General features: G+C 37.7%; 1 protein-coding gene across 3 annotated transcripts in view; it reads right to left on the bottom strand.

Moving 5' to 3' along the window:
* sugct (succinyl-CoA:glutarate-CoA transferase) overlaps nt 1-16,131 on the bottom strand; it is a 112,163-nt gene that overhangs the window by 12,099 nt on the left and 83,933 nt on the right. Inside the window, exon 14 of one of the 3 annotated variants that reach the window (XM_057322904.1) lies at nt 263-3,177. The exons of the other annotated variants lie outside the window; for them this stretch is intronic. Within the exon in view, the coding sequence (XP_057178887.1) occupies nt 3,014-3,177 (164 nt within the window). The 3' untranslated portion in view covers nt 263-3,013. Of the gene's footprint in view, nt 1-262; nt 3,178-16,131 lie in introns of those variants that run through there. 3 annotated transcript variants of the gene reach the window in all.

Raw genomic sequence — 16,131 nt, 5'->3', positions numbered from 1 at the left:
CACACTCTTCATTAAAAATCACACGGTCCCGCCGACACTCACCGTATAACTTTCAGGGTTACTCACTTTACACTCACTTTGGCTCATGCGATTGAAAGTAGAGATTCACAGATCATCTAATATTCGAAATCACATTTTTGCAGCAAGTGTCTTTTTCTAACCTTTTTTATTGGTTCATACAGGTGTCTGAAGCAACTCATAAAATATATTGGAGTTCCCAGCAAAAACACAATATATAATTATGGGAAAAGATCAGACCAATTCCAACACCATGACCCGAGTTTTGCACAGGCAAGCATGGTTCAGTTCTTTTTCAAATATAAAATTAAACTTGTTTTTTAGATTATTATTTATAAATAATTAGCATTTGTTTATAGTTAATCTGTGTAAATACTATCAAACAACAATAATGTTAAAGATGTCTAATACTGTTCTCTTTGACCTGAGGGAAACTCTCTCACTTGTATTCCATTTTCAGATTTATCTCAGCTATATTTGAGAAAATAAAAAGGTGTAGGATTCTTTCTTTTTTTAATTATTGGAGACCTTTTCTACACCACGGTTTTATGTTATTCCCTTCTTATTACACTGAAAAAATATTTTAGGGTAGTTTTATATCTTAAGCCAATTAAAAATATATACCTTTTCTTTATTATTTTTCATTGGCTTAAGATATAAAATATAGATGTGAATCCTTACCCTAAAATTGTTTAATTGGTTGAATGAAACCCTTTTTTCAGTGTACTAAATACAGTCAAATGTGACCTTTCAATCCTCACTGAGTGACAAGTGAAAGCCAATTCCCAAACCCTGTTACCCATTCTGGCAAAAAACTTTGCTTTTTTAGTTTGATCAATTTTGTCTTTGTCTATTCAGTCTGAAACTGTACTTTGATGGTGTCCCAAATATTGGTAACAAAATTCAGAAAAAATACATTTTCTGATGGTCTAAATGCAGTGTTCGGGAATCTGTGGCTCTTTTCAAAAATCATGTGGCTCGCCAGGTATTTTACCCTTCACCAATATTTGGTGGCTAAAAACATCATAATATAAATGGACATTTCAGGTTGTCCTGGCCAATACACACATGCAGTGCTACGTCACGACACTAATCAACGGCAAACAACGTTTATAGCTCTCGCGCCGGCAGCCCAGCATCGTATCGAAAGCCGACAGCTTCTTTGACTGCCCATATGATCAAAAATGGTGAAAAAAGTCTTTAACATCTTGGCCCGTTTTGCCAACAGTCTCCCATAGTCAGATTGCCGTGCTTTCTACTTGGTGTTTCATCTTAACTCATGTGCCCAGTTCACCAACTACGCTCCAAGAAAGAAGTTCATGGCTGCTCCGACTAACTTGCAGATGGTTTTTTAATTCTTATCTTCAAATTTCTTTGTCCTTTACTTTTTCCCATCTCAAAACCGCAGGTTCACTCTAGGTCTGCTTAGTTCATTTCATTGCTCGCCGGTTGCTCCGGAAACCACTCGTCGACAAAGCAACGGCCTACACATGCAAAACTGGAAGTGACGGCGGCACGGGTCACCTCCCATTGGCTGAGGCAAGAGAGGTGCAGCGTGGGACGCAGGGAGGGAGCTAATGTCATGTGCAGCTGGTTGGGCTGGATAACCCGTTTCCTTCTCCGAATGTGTCAGCGGAACACAAACTGAAAACAGGAAAGCGCTTCCCAGCACTCTCCCTGGACTTCATATCCGGGCACCCTGAGATTCCCCTCAGAGGAAAAGCGCAGAAAAATGCCAAACAAAAAAAAACAACGGTTTCGTGGCGATAGCAGAAGAGATCGAGTAAGGTTATCGTAACCTTCACACATCGTAACACACAGTAATTGACCTTTTCAATGCTTGACAGATATTGCTTCCGAGTTTTCCCAGTGTCCTCCTGGGACACCGTTAGACGACTGCCGACCTGTGCCAAGTTCTGACCTTTAGCATTACACGTCTGTCATTAACACTGCCAGTGTAGAAAGGAAAGTCTTCCTCAACGAAGCCACGGAGAGCTGACATCTGTTGCTTCATAAACATTTTGGGATTTGATCACACCATTATCATGTCAGTAAAGGGTTATTGGTTTGAATGTTAATTGTCCGTTCTAACTAAACGGAAGGACCTTAGGGCTGAGAACAACCTTGCTCAGACTACAACTGAGCATTATTTCATTCCGGGGACTTATTTAAAAAGGTCTCCAGTGAAATGTACTGGAACAGTATAAACAGATGAGTCATTCAGGAAAACTCTCTTTAACTTTGCATTGAGCTGGACGGCTTCTCACGATGAGGCTTAAGTGTCTCCATGCTGAGCAAACGTCTGTCAAAACACACCGGGTCATTTGACGGAACGTGAACGCGGACATTATGAAATATCGTTTTGAGTAATCAAAAGATATAGTACATTCTCTTCCTTTCACCCTCATTGCATTGTTCTGCTATGAGTCTGCGTCCCAAGTCGCTGGAAATCACAGATCGGACATGAAAGATTTGAAAGTTATGGGGCTTTTCCACTGCACGGCTAAACAACTATGTACTAACGTAGAGCCAAAAGCTTTGATAGGATTGTGAAGCGACCTCTCGTCTTAAACTAACACCTGCAAGGGACAATTTTGGCATTTTTGACCACTAAACATTCTTAAAGAAAAGACATACCGTGATTTTATTGAACTTAAAAAATACACTGATGTTATTCAGTCTCTGATCAGAAAATGTAAGCGGTTATCCATCACTCGGAGTGAAATCATGTGTGTGCTTACTTAATATCCAGATGACGCTTAAAAGCACGTCATTTGGCAGAGTACACTCTCGTGTGTGAACTGTGTCATTATGTCATTATTTTTGCATTTGCAGTTTCGTCTCTTGTGGACATTCATCAAATGAATCGCAAAATTATCACCACTGAGTCGAAAGGGAATCATTTTTCTTTAATGGGCGGCTGGCTGATGACTGGAGGATTCTTCAGAAGTATTTATGATAGCCTGAGGAGTTTTCCCAGTCTGCTCGAGGTCTCTTAGTGTACATCGTTCTGTGTCACAGTCCGCGAGGCCAGAAGTTGGTTTATGACATCGTCGCTGTATCCAAGAGTGTCTCTGAGAACCTGGACCGTGTGCTGTCCAATCAGAGGGGGGGGCATCGCCTGGCTGTATTCAAAACTACTGAACCGCGCCGCAGGGCCTGTGTACATACAACAAGAAACAACAATAAAATGATTGTTTTTTAATAATAAAATAGTTACGTTGTAGAAGAAATGTGCTTAAGTTAGTTTTTTTGTCTGATGACATTCATAACATAGTGGTGATAATACAGTAGTTTCATGGGACATGGTTGCCAGATCAAACCTAACCCAAAACTAGCCCAATAGCCTTAGCCCAAATACCAAAATCTAAAATACATCATGTTCATAAATAAAATATCTATTTTACAGTCACAATTTTTTTTTAAATTCATTACATAATAGATCATAAAGTGTTTTCGTAAATAATTTTAAAATAACCTGCTAAATAAAAACATCCCACAGCGACAGTACTAGAGATATAACTATAGGGGAAAACTGAGGACCTGGCAACCCTGCAACATCATATATCTATTTTTAAACCTTTATTTAATAAATTCATACATTCTAATAATAAAAAATAAAAGTAGAATATGCATACAATAAGTAATTACGAACATGATTGAACTTAATTCTAGAATGTTTTAATTCATGTTACACAGTAAGGTTATAAGAATACAAAAGATTTGCAACATTTTAAACAAAGACATCCAAGTGTATGATTAATAAATGCTTAAAAGCTCTAAAAGCTTCCTGTTGCATTTACTCGTCATACCAGCGTTAAAGCACAAAAAAACATCCTAAAACTCTTGTGAAATATGAATATGCCCTAAATATCCAAATGTGGCATTTACAGAAAGATGATGTCAAGGCGGATGACAACTGTAGTTAATCTGGGTGAGTCACTTCCTCGTACCTCAGATGTTGCTATCATTAGGGGGTATTAACATATACCTCCATATTCTAACTTCTCTTTCGCAAGTCTCATTAATTTTATTGAAACTAATCACTAAGCATCTCCTCCCACACAATAATATAACCAATGCCTGTTCAGTGATGAAAATGAACAAAGTAAGGGCACTTAGGTAACTGACACTCATTAACTGTTTTACTCAGCCAGGGGCTTACACCTACATACAGCTGTAATACTGAATGCAAAGATAGGCTTCACAGATTTCTTCTTTATTAGCAAGTGCTTTCACCTACACACCTATAGGTCACATATCCCTTGAGTTCTGTTGCAAAAACATCCCATAAATGCATATTCTTGCACATTTTTCACAATTTTAGCGGGTGCAGTACCCGTCAGTTTTTAAAACAGAGATGCTCTCTGTCATCAATTGCACTTTGGAGATTCTTATGCTTACAACAGGAAGAGGACATACAAAAGACGAAAACTAAAACAGTTTGAGATAAACAACTGAATCTATTGAAGTGAACGTGCAAAATTACTTTCCAGTAAGATCTTGTCTCTAGTCTATAAACGTTTCCATTTATTGTCTTCGATTTAAAGTGCTTAATGAAACATAATGAAACATTAGCCTGACCTAAAAGATACATTTACAAGTCATTCAAGTTAAATCAATGACAACAAATGATAACATAATGAACAGTAAAACAATGTAAACAACTGTTTAAAACAAACCCGTCTGCTTGTTACCGCTGATACATTACTTGTATCTTGTCTTCATGTTTTGTGCAGTTGTTTGTTGTCTGGGAGTATCTGGTCTCTCGGTGGATACACGCTGCGTCGGCCAAACCGAGCGGCCGAAGGCCAATGGTTTATGACGTCACAGTGCGGTCGCGCCGGCACAGTGCAGCCGGGAAACAATAGCCTTATGCATAGGCGGATTATTGTAAATTATGTTTTGAAGAGTTTGAGTGTTGAATAACGTATGTATGTGCTAATTATTATTGAGGAGTAACATTCAATGCTGGTTATTACATGATGTTAAAGGTGGTTAATGCAAAAAGTGTCAAATTTATTGGGATATTTCCCTGTTAATGGGTGTTGCCAGAAAAGGGCGGAGTCTGGTCCAAAAAGGGAAGCCCAGACTCATGTTTAGGGCTTGTTAACCAAGTCAGCGAGAGCGTAACAGTGGTACCTCGAGCAAAACCCTCAATCCTTAGTATATTGTGGATACAATTTCCGAGTTTATTTTGCGTTTGTTGTTTCTTTGGTACTTTGTGGGATTTTGTTGCTGTACATTTGTATATATACTTCACTGCGGACTGTCTTGATCATTGGCACTGTAAGTAAACTACACCCTGCACGAGAGTGCTGTGCGAGTAAGCCATAATGTTTTTGGTTACTCAAATTTTGGCCTCACGTTACCTGTTCCCTAAGCGAGCAGTGGCTCTCGCTTCGTCACAACATTAAGATAGGAAATTTCAAACAGACATACAGAGCAATTCCAAACAGACATACGGGAGTAAATGGCAATTTAAAGTAAAGCAGGGACAGACAGATCTCAAACATGATTGTGTGTGGTTTCGCAGTCTCAGCAGTTAGAAGCAATGCTTTAACCACATCCTCTATCTTCCACTCTCCCCCACTTCTGATCGGCCAGCCGCAGGCTCTTAATTGCCTCCCGCTCACACATCTGCTTCTCCTCAGCTGTTACCGTGGCGAACCGAGTGGGACGCTCCTCTCCTCCGCAGGCACGGTCCAAGGTTTTCCTCTCGTTCTACCGCAACAAAGCCCACTGTGTTCACTCCTCCCATTCTGAACTTTATTCATTCACCGCACACTTCTGAAGTATCCGTGGACCGTCAAACGTTTGAAGAAAGTTAAGGGCCAATTTACTGAACACTTGCTGTATTTGAGTGCGGTAAAAAGCGGTGCAGTGTGTATTGAACTGTTTTCAGCGCAAACACACATGCTTTCTTTGTAAATTAGGCTTGTTGTGGAGCGGTCCTGATTTATGGTGATTAAATGATGGAGAAGAGCATTATAACCGGGCATATATCCAGAATCACAGTGCAGTCAAATGCTCATTTGGCATGATAAGCGGAGAGTCAGGTGCCTGGATTTCAGAGCTGGAGCGATGCTGTGCATTCCCGGTATGAAAAACTGAGGCAGTGTCAGGGGTATGATTTTTTGTGCTTGTTGTTGCCGATACTGAATTTAACAACAGGGCTTTTTTAAATAAAAGAAGGTCAAAAATAAACCCTACTATGATTCATAAAGCAGGTTAAAGCTGGCATTTAACTTAAGAATTTGCTAAACATCAGTGAGTGATTCAAGTGAGGTCTTCATTTCACTTTCTCTGTTAGGGAAGACATGAGTGAAAGATTGTTCTAAATCACACTGACATGTTAAATATACAGTTGTACTTCTAAGCTAAATTGCTCCTGACGTTTTCCAAGTGATATGGATGCAGGCGTCTCGTGCGCCTCTGATTGCATTTAAATGTCATCATTCAAGCATAAAGCACAGTTTCCTTCCTGATTGAAAAAAGATTGGACGTCATTTTCCGGTATGTCCATGAAGATTCCCCGTACCGGTCTTCTTTCCGTAGAGTAAATATCAGCGACAATTGGATTCTGTGGTGGCCACCTCATTTCCATTCCTTTAGAGATAACAGTTTCCTTGCTTGAAAAAAGACAACGTGCTAAACTGGATAGTCCTGTCCGGTTTACATTAGTTACACTAATCTACATCTAATCTACACCGATTTATTGCACATATACGGAAACAGATAGTTTTGGCTCTACAATCTGTTTGGATGAGTCACATTTGAAGTCACTTTAAAATAGCCGACATACAAACACCTGTAAGTGTGGACATCAGCTGAGTTTTATATTAATGTAGCGAGATGCTTAGCAACCGTAAATGCCTACAGTTTAGTTAAGTCGTAAAATTGTCTGCACTTTACAAATACACATGCAATATTAATTAAGTCAAACATAACAATATAGTTTTTCTGTGGTAAAAGTGTAGTAATGGTTTTTGTTGTATTGATTACCATTGGCAAAATTACCATGGTTTAACTATAGTAAACATGTTTTTTAGTTTTATCACATCAAGAGCAATCAGAGGAGGCTTTGCAACTCTTGATGTGAATAAAATACAACAGCTTTTTAGCTGAGCTTTAAGAATGTGTCCTAAATGTGACATATCTGATTGTTTCTCAATAAAAATCATGTAATGCTGATTGAACATATCTTGCGCTCAGTTTGGAGTTTGAGCACAGGAGAGAAAGACAGAAAAAGAGTGGGTGAGAAACGGGAGCCGTCAGCCAAAGATGAACATCTTTATTTGAAGGTCTTTGAGCCCACGCAACAAGTAGCACCTCACACTTCTTTTATTAAAGCATTCAAGCTCTTTTTACTACTCGCTGAATCTTTAATGGGCAGAAGAGAGAGCAACGATGATGAGTAAAATAGAGAAAAAACGAGAGAAGCGAATGAAAGAGGATCATGAGAAACATACGTAAGAGCGAGCGTGGCATACCTCATTATACTGCGGTTTAGGGGAAAAGAGCCTGGAATTCACAATAACTGGCAAGTAATGTACGAGAGGCACTGCTTTTGTGCATCAAGACAGCGAGAAGAATCTGGAGATGGTGAAGTTGTTAGTTGGAATCTGATGAGTTCCTTAAGATCTTTGGAAACTGTGAGTCAGACTGGATTCTGTTTAAAAGGCAAAACTCAACCTCTTTTAATCTGGGCTGGTTTGTATACGGCGACTTCTGCGTGCAATTAAGAAGAGAAAATAGGGGAAAAAGTTAAAGAGAGTAAAATTAATCATAATATGTGGCCTTTCACTTTCTAAGTCCACTTCCAGGGAAACCCAAAAACCATGAAACTCATTTCCGACATAAAAGTAGAAAACTGGCATGAAAAGCAAGATTCTGAGCCATCCTCTATGAAATGAAAGCTTCCAGTTCAATACAAGTTAAGATGTATCGACAGCTTTTGTGGCTTAATGTCGTGTACCACATAAAACAATTTGGACTCGTCCTTCATTTAAATGATTGTGGTTAAAGATATGCACTTACAATGAAGGTAGACAGGGCCAACATTTTGGTTACAAAAAATAAAACCTATTATTTGTTAAAAGCACTTACATAAAATACTCTTAAAATCCAACATTTTAGGATTCTTTTTATCTTAGCAAAGTGTTGGAATCTGACACCTTTTATTTCTGGAGGTAGGCTGCGGTTCTGGGAAACGATAGCATTTGAGACTCAAGGGTTCCTTGTGATTTCACACTTTATTCTTCACCTTCGTTCTTAATTCTTCTGCAGCTAAACTGTATCTTTTATTCTAGGCTCGTTTTTTGTTGGACTTGACGTAAGGAGCATTTTGCTGCCTATTGGTCACACCTCAATTTTGCAATTTGCATCAGTATCTCATGGGCATTTCATATTTTTTATTTTTCTGTGTATATAAAATGTCTTTTTTTGACAAATTTTACCAGTGAAACAATCCTGGTTAATAATTAAGCACACCTAAATATAAAGCATTTTTCACTTCAAGTCTTTATATATCACTTATAAATGATTATATTCACAATTAATAGTAGTTGCTAAGATTGATGTGGTGAGGAATTGGTAAAATGTGCTTGGAAGAAAATAAGATGGGGCACCAGAAAAATACCGTAAAATAATATTTTTGTAACATAAAATAATATTTTTTTCCATGTTATTTTACACCCAACTTGTAACTTTTGAAGTTTATTTCTGTAACTGTTTACCGTATTTCAAAAGTATGGGGAAATTCTGTAAAATAAAACAGTACAATTTCATATTTTTTACAGTGTATATATCTATTTGTTAATACGTTTTTTGTTAACATTTCCTTTGCGTTGAATCAAAATTATTGTTTCGTGAACTGACATCCCACAAAGCCACAAAATCTGTCAAACTTCACTTAAATTAAACCTGGTGAAATACCTTTAATGCAGGAAAAGCAAAACAGTTTAAAAAAGGTGCTTTAAAAGGTTCTTCGATGCCACAGAAGAACCTTCTGGTTCCATAAAGAACCTTTAACATCTGAAGAACCTTTTTGTTTCCCAAAAGGTTCTTTGTGGCAAAAAAAGGTTCTTCAGATTATAAAAAAGTAAGAACGAGATGGTTCTTTAAAGAACCTTTGACTGAATGGTTCTTTGTGGAACAAAAAATGGTTCTTCTATGGCATCTCTGTGAAGCACCTTTATTTTTAAGAGTGTAAGCCAACAGTGTGTCATCAAACATTTGAGACCCTGCCACACAGATTCCCTGTGAGATGTGAAAGTTGACCACAATGTTCCTACAATGAAAACAGCCTGAGGGGAAAGGGCTCTTTTATCAGAGAGCGGTCCCTGCTGCATCAGAGGAGACGTAGTGCACACCATTACGACACCCTGAGTGACGTCAAAGCGGCTCTTTGTTTTAAAGGAATCTGACAGACTATAGGTGTAGATGCTTTCATTTTACACAAACTGAGGCCTGGGAGAAGTTAAAAACCTCTCTCTGTGATGCAAGAATTATATTTTTTCAGGAGGTCCCACGTTACTGATCATCTTGTCAGAAAGTTTTGGAGTCCAATGATCAACAGAAGATGCTTCCCTCTTTCATTTATTTTTGAAGAATCAGTTGACACGACTCTAGCTACACTCTTAAAAACAAATGTGCTTAAAATGTTCTTTACAGCGATGCCATACAAGAACCATTTTTGGTTCCACAAAGAACAATTCAGTCAAAGGACCTTCAAAAAAACATCTCTTTCTTACATTTTTATAATCTGAAGAATCTTTTTCGCCACAAAGAACCTTTTGTGAAACAGAAAGGTTCTTCAGATGTTAAAGGTTCTTTATTGGCATCGAAGAACCTTTTGAAGCTCCTTTTTTTAAGAGTGTTCATGTAAAAAAGCAACACTTACTGCAAAGAAAGAACTCTCATCTATCTTGAACTATTTTTATTTTATTGATAAACTCACATTCACACATGAATGAGTCAGTGGTTGATCCGTCCACTTTGGAATATTTGGTCTCTCCCAGGGATAGTTCTCCCCAAAAATCTCTCACCATTTATTCACCCTCATGTCATTCAAAACCTGTACGTGAATCTTTTTTCTGTGGAACACAAAGTAAGTTGGAAGAGGTTTTGTGTTCATACAATGGAAGTCAAAGGGGGTCAGTGTTGTTCGGTTACCAACATTCTTAAAAATATCTTCTTTTGTCATTTCAAACCTGCATGACTTTCTTTTTTCTGCAGAACACAAGAGGATGAATAAATTATGAAATCATTTTTATTTACATAAACACTGCATCTGCCACAGTGTCACTCAATACAGCAGAAAGCTGTAAATATCAGCCTTTCTGGATCCAAAACTTCACCTGTCAATATACACGACATTTCCACATGGACAAGAGGAAACCGTTTGGGAATCCAACATCAGAGGAGATGCACTTCGCCCACGGCCTTTCCCACTGTCTCACGTCTGTACCTTCTCATTCGTAAAATTTCCCCCAGGACCACAATCCTTCATTCAGCCTCAGCTCATAAATGGAGGCTGGGGGTGTGAGTTCTGTGGACTGAAGGGTTTTCTATATGTTTCAATAAGGTTAGAGATGACAGGACCTGATAAATCACCTCAAGATCACCTCTCATCACTGCAATGCAATCTAAACAACATCACTCTGCAGAATGAGACCAGGCGAACACAACCATATGGAGACAAAATCTTCAATTCAATTTTAGTTATATAGCGCTTTTCACAATGTGCATTGTTCCAAAGTAGCTTTACAGGAGAAAATAAGAAAAACTGAAAAACACAAAAAAGGTAAAACACAGCCCATGGCATGGTGTTTATAGAACAATCAAGATTATTCTAGTAAATAATATCTAATAAATGCAGTCTCCCGGTGCTTTATTTAGCATATTTTGCATTAAGTGAATGCTTTGCTGAAAAGATGTGTCTTTAATCTAGATTTAAATTGGGAGAAAATGTTCAGAAAAGATTCTCGGGACAAATGGCAAATCTTAAAAAAGATATACAGCAATAGGTTATTTTAGAGCCTTGTGATGCAAGCACAATTTTATTTGCTCTTTAGAGAATTCATCCTTTGATTCACACAGCTGTTGAGACATCCGTGCATGAATTTTGAAGGTTTTATTTATTTTATGAGGTCTGCTGTAAGAGATTTAATGCACTTTCAATGTATTTAATGCAGTTAATGAACCTTCTTTCATAAAGCACATCAACAGATAAATATTAAGCACATTAAATGTATATGCAGTATACATAATATGCCTACACATTCCATATCTCCACGGAAAACTGATCTGGAAAGAGGAAGAAGATATTGCAGGTGTCAAACTAATATGGCGAATCGCTGTGAATAACTAAATTTCGGCTTAATATTGAAAGAACTAACTCTTCAGTGATTCATTGTACTGCGTATCGTTGAGCCTTATTTCATCACTTCAAAGAAACATGATGATTCATAAAAAGCCATTCTACATCTTATACATCACATACCGTAGTATTTCTACACTTCAGAAAGTTTAGACGGTGTGTTTCAAACTGGCTAAGAGTTCTCTGAATTTGACAGCTGAAGAACACGAAATGTGCATCTGCATTTATGTGTTCCTGCAGAATACACGGGCAATTATATCACATCCCAGCGAAAAATCAATGCTGATGTGTTATTGTGGAACACATCAAACTCGCTAACGTCAGAAAAAGAACAAGTCTTACCGCAGTGAAGGAATGCAACCGGGTGGGCCATTTCACAGAAAGCTCTATAAAAGTACACGTCAAAAACTATAAGAACATTTGTCCTGATTATAGAACTAAAGACGCTTTTTTGTTCATGAATATCCAGCTCGTCTGTATAATATACTTGTTAGAAACACCATTTCTTTTAAAAGTTCAACTGTGTTCAATATACAGTACAATGTCTGTGCGTTGTTTATCCTAAATGGGCAATTCCATACAAATGTCAACCTTAAGATAAAAAAATTAACTAGGTTAATTTTTAATTAGGTTTTTACCCTACTTATGAGTCAGATGTCAATATTTGGTGATTTAAGTACCCATTTGAAGTCTCTCTTTTTTATAGTTTTTAAAGCATTTTTTCATGTTTTAAAGATTTTTTCTATAGTCACATCCATAACAGAATTGTCACTTCCATTACAGTAAATATTCTTCATAAATAGGCAAATTAAAGTAAAATAGAATTGTTATTTTGTGTCTTATAAAGTTTTGAAAGATTTAAGTTTGTTTGTTTTTAAAGCATCTTTTTTAGTGCTGGGCAGCGATAAAAAAATGTTTTTAATCGCATGACTTTTCTGTGATTAATTGCGATTAATCGCATTGTTACGCGTAAAATTCAATAATTAATTTAAAAGAAGTGTATTGTGCACTGTTGTTTTAAAAGTACTGCTATATGAACAAAAGTAAAATAAGATTTGGTTTGCAAACACTTTTTTTACAACAGAATTCCCTTAATATAGTAGCATTAACAATTTTAACTTAAAATATGTATTGTAAATATCAACGTAAACATTAATGTAATCAAATTAAATATAAAACCAAAGTTATCTGCCACTGCCAGGGCATTAACATTACGTCTAGTTTGATATAAAAAAAAACAATTTATAATGATCATTGATTTTATTGCTTATACATAAACTCTCTTTCAACACAGAGTTGAATTTTGACGTAATTTTGTGTTTATTTTTCCGTTTCAGAGAACTCAGTTTCCGCTTGATCATTAATAGCATTAAATAATCCTTTTACACCCGCGCATATTACGTCTTTGTGGGGCGAGGGCACTGATAGATAAGCGCATGGCTGAAGGAGGAGAGATAAAATTGAGTGGTTTGTTCTATCAACGCCGCCGTTTGGAAGAGATTTAAAATGAAATGTCCATGCAAGAGTTTGGTTCCTTTCCATTCTGGTGTTCCTGGTTCATGTGTGCGCTTCAGCAGTCTTATAGGCCAACCCCAAATGCTTTCATTGGTTGAGACGCGTGGTGACGTCATTCCCCAGCCAGTACCATTCAACATCCCACCCCTTCTGTTTGTCTGTACATTTCAGAGCCAGTGAGCAACGGACTTTCGAAATAAAATATTCCTTAAAAAACGGCGTTAATGTAGGATAAAATAATTGTCGGCGTTAATTAATTAATGCGTTAACGCGATAATAACATGTTAACTTTACCAGCCTAATCTTTTTCTATAGTCAGGTAAGTGAATCGTCACATCCATAACATAATTGTCACATCCATAATTGTCCATATTCTTCATAAATGGACACATGAAAATAAAAATATATGAACTATTTTGTGTTCTATGAAGAGTCATCCCTTCTCCATTTGGTGGGGATCATTGCTTCTGGTTTGTGCATTTTAATCCTACAAAGTATGCCGTCTCTCAAAAACGTGAGTCCTCTTTTGTCACATCCATAACCAATACATTTTTCTCTCTTTTCACATAGAAAACTTGTGCATAGACTGACTCTATCATCAGGGGTTTAGTAAAATATAAACAGATGATTCCATATATTGGTAATAGGTCAATTCTCTGAGAATCTCAGGTTTCATCCGTAACGCTGGAAATCCTCAAATTAGTCCTCGCATTCTACCTTTCCCACATCATTAAACGTCTCACCTTAGTTTTTCAAATCTGCAACGGGCATCACAGGAAGCAGCAAACCCAACTAACAAGAAGCTCCTGCCAAGGGCCTTCAGTTGAAATGAAGGGGTTTATTTAGGGAAGTTCATCACAATAAACTGTTCAGCACAGCCGTTAATGAAGACGCTTCTCGAAATCACCGACACACAAACATCTACCAAGCTCTTTGCGTTCTGTCTGATGTCTTAAAAACACATTTTTAATACACATCTCTGTGTATGTCTCATTTCTGCACACGCCCGTGAATCAATTATTTTGAATTCTGTGGTCATTAGTAATTCGGTGATTATGTAACCTGATAAACCTTTGCTGCTGTCAGATCGTTTCGTGAAGCCGTTTCGGTCTTATTCAACTCCAGCGTGTGCACTCCTGACATCATTACATAATATTTGTTCGCTTTCTATATGGCGGCTAATGGCCAATTTTGCGCCTTTGGAACTCCATTTTGGCGCTTTAGAGCTGCATTTGATGGGAAGAGGTACAGCGGGGTGCAAAGTACCAACCGTATACAAAACAGTCATGGACTTTTGTATCTGCTGCGGGATGTTTCATCGCATCACACAAAGTCATCCAAAAATGGGAAACGGTCCACACGTGCAGCTGGTGGTGAAAAGCGACAGAAACGTGTAAATCGTTGCGGAAGATTAGAGGCCTCAAGCGTGCGCCGTGTTATTATATGTTAGCGAATGGATGGGTCAGGGACGTGGAATAGAAAAAGGTGTTTGTTGTGGTTTCCGCCCCTGCCTCACCGAGACATTCTTCACAATCATCCTTGATTTGGCTCGGATAGACAACAAACGCGCAAACAACTAAATGGTAAACAACAGTTGGCTGCCATCAAAGGGCCGCCATGATTATCTCGAGTATCACTCCAGAGGCTTTTGACGCAGAATACATTTGTTTTGTGGTCGCGGAAGCATGCAGAATTTGCCAGCGCTCCTAAAGTGTGTTTGTGGTGCAAGAAAGAGAGATGAAAACTGATGGGAGGCGAGTGGTGTTTGGGAAAAATACCTCTACTTTACATTGTAAAGAGGAAGTAAACATCCATTGTATGCGTAGATTTTTTGAAGCATTAACCAACTAGCCATGACAAAACCATTAGCATCCCTTTCCTGCCAGTGTTTGCTTTTTAGTCACAAAGCATAGATCATTAGCAGGGGTTGGTCATGGTGTAGACGTAAGTGGCGTGTATTTGTGTGTTTACAGAGTTGAAAACCGCGACTAAATTCGCCGTTAGTAAACCCACCTGTCTGAAGCGAGTCCACGAGGGTTTGACATTTAAAGCGATAGCACTATGTAATCCCACCAAAACAGCGACAATCAACTCAATGTGCGAAAAACAACGCTGTGCTCCTCGACAACAAGCAACGTTCCGCAAATAACCTTTAAAAAATGTTAGACTCACCATTTAAGATTTTTCAAAAGGCAAAGCTCACTGAACCACAGACCGGTCCTTTCAGAAGCACATCCGGACGATGGAATGGAAAGACGAGAGAGCGTCTCTCTGGGACTTTCATACTGAGAGTAAGAGAGCATAGGCTGACTTTTATGTTGATGGAAAGACTGTTTTACTTCATTGAATGGACAAAAAAAAGCTAAACAAGAAACAAAGCATCAAAATGGTTCTCCATTGTTCGAAACAAGAGAGTCACAAAGGGAGGCAGTAAGCTACTACAGTCATCTGCAGTGTCAAATATGATGAGATGAATCCAGACATTAGGAGCCTGGGGAAAACTGATGGGTGATTGTTGGACAGATAGTATAGAAAAGTAACAGGAAAGTTCAAGTGTAAAAATAGCAACAGTTTACCCAGAAATAAAAATTGTCATTCCTAGTCATTGTTCATTCACCGTATCTTTTAAGGGGACAAAGTATAAGACATTTTTGAAGACTTTTACACAACCCTTTGAATACCACAACAGTTGAACACAGGATAGACATGCCTTGTATCTGATTCTCACACAAAGCTTTCATACGGTTTAAACAAGACTTTAAATACAGATCCCTGTGGTCCAAGATGCTAAGATAAGATCCAGCCCTCCACAACCCCAAGAGGACAAACAAATTCACAGAAGGGACGGAAATATGAATCACTGCAAAGATTACTGTACATAATAGTTTTGTTTTCCAGTACAAATGTCTAAATATTTTTAAATTTAGCAGTTACTTGCTATAAGCATTGTTTTTAAACTTTTGAATTAAGTTTATCTTACCTTATTGGTTGATGCTTTGTTGTGTTAAGCAAAGACTAAATTTTTTCAAAGACTCTATGTCCTAATTTTGTTTCTCAAATAAATGTATCTATATTTAGGAATGTCCGGATATTTGTACAGGAAAACAAAAATAGAGTAAAAAATACGGTGTAAAAAGGCATGTTTTGCATTGATGAAATCCAGTGCCATGGATTGCTTTTATAATACTTTTATGTGTTTTGTTATTTTTGGAATT

The sequence above is a fragment of the Triplophysa rosa genome, linkage group LG23 (assembly GCF_024868665.1).
Source record: "Triplophysa rosa linkage group LG23, Trosa_1v2, whole genome shotgun sequence".
NCBI lineage: Eukaryota > Metazoa > Chordata > Actinopteri > Cypriniformes > Nemacheilidae > Triplophysa > Triplophysa rosa.
The sequence above is the reverse complement of the archived record's forward strand: the minus strand, read 5'-3'. Positions and strand labels throughout refer to the sequence as shown.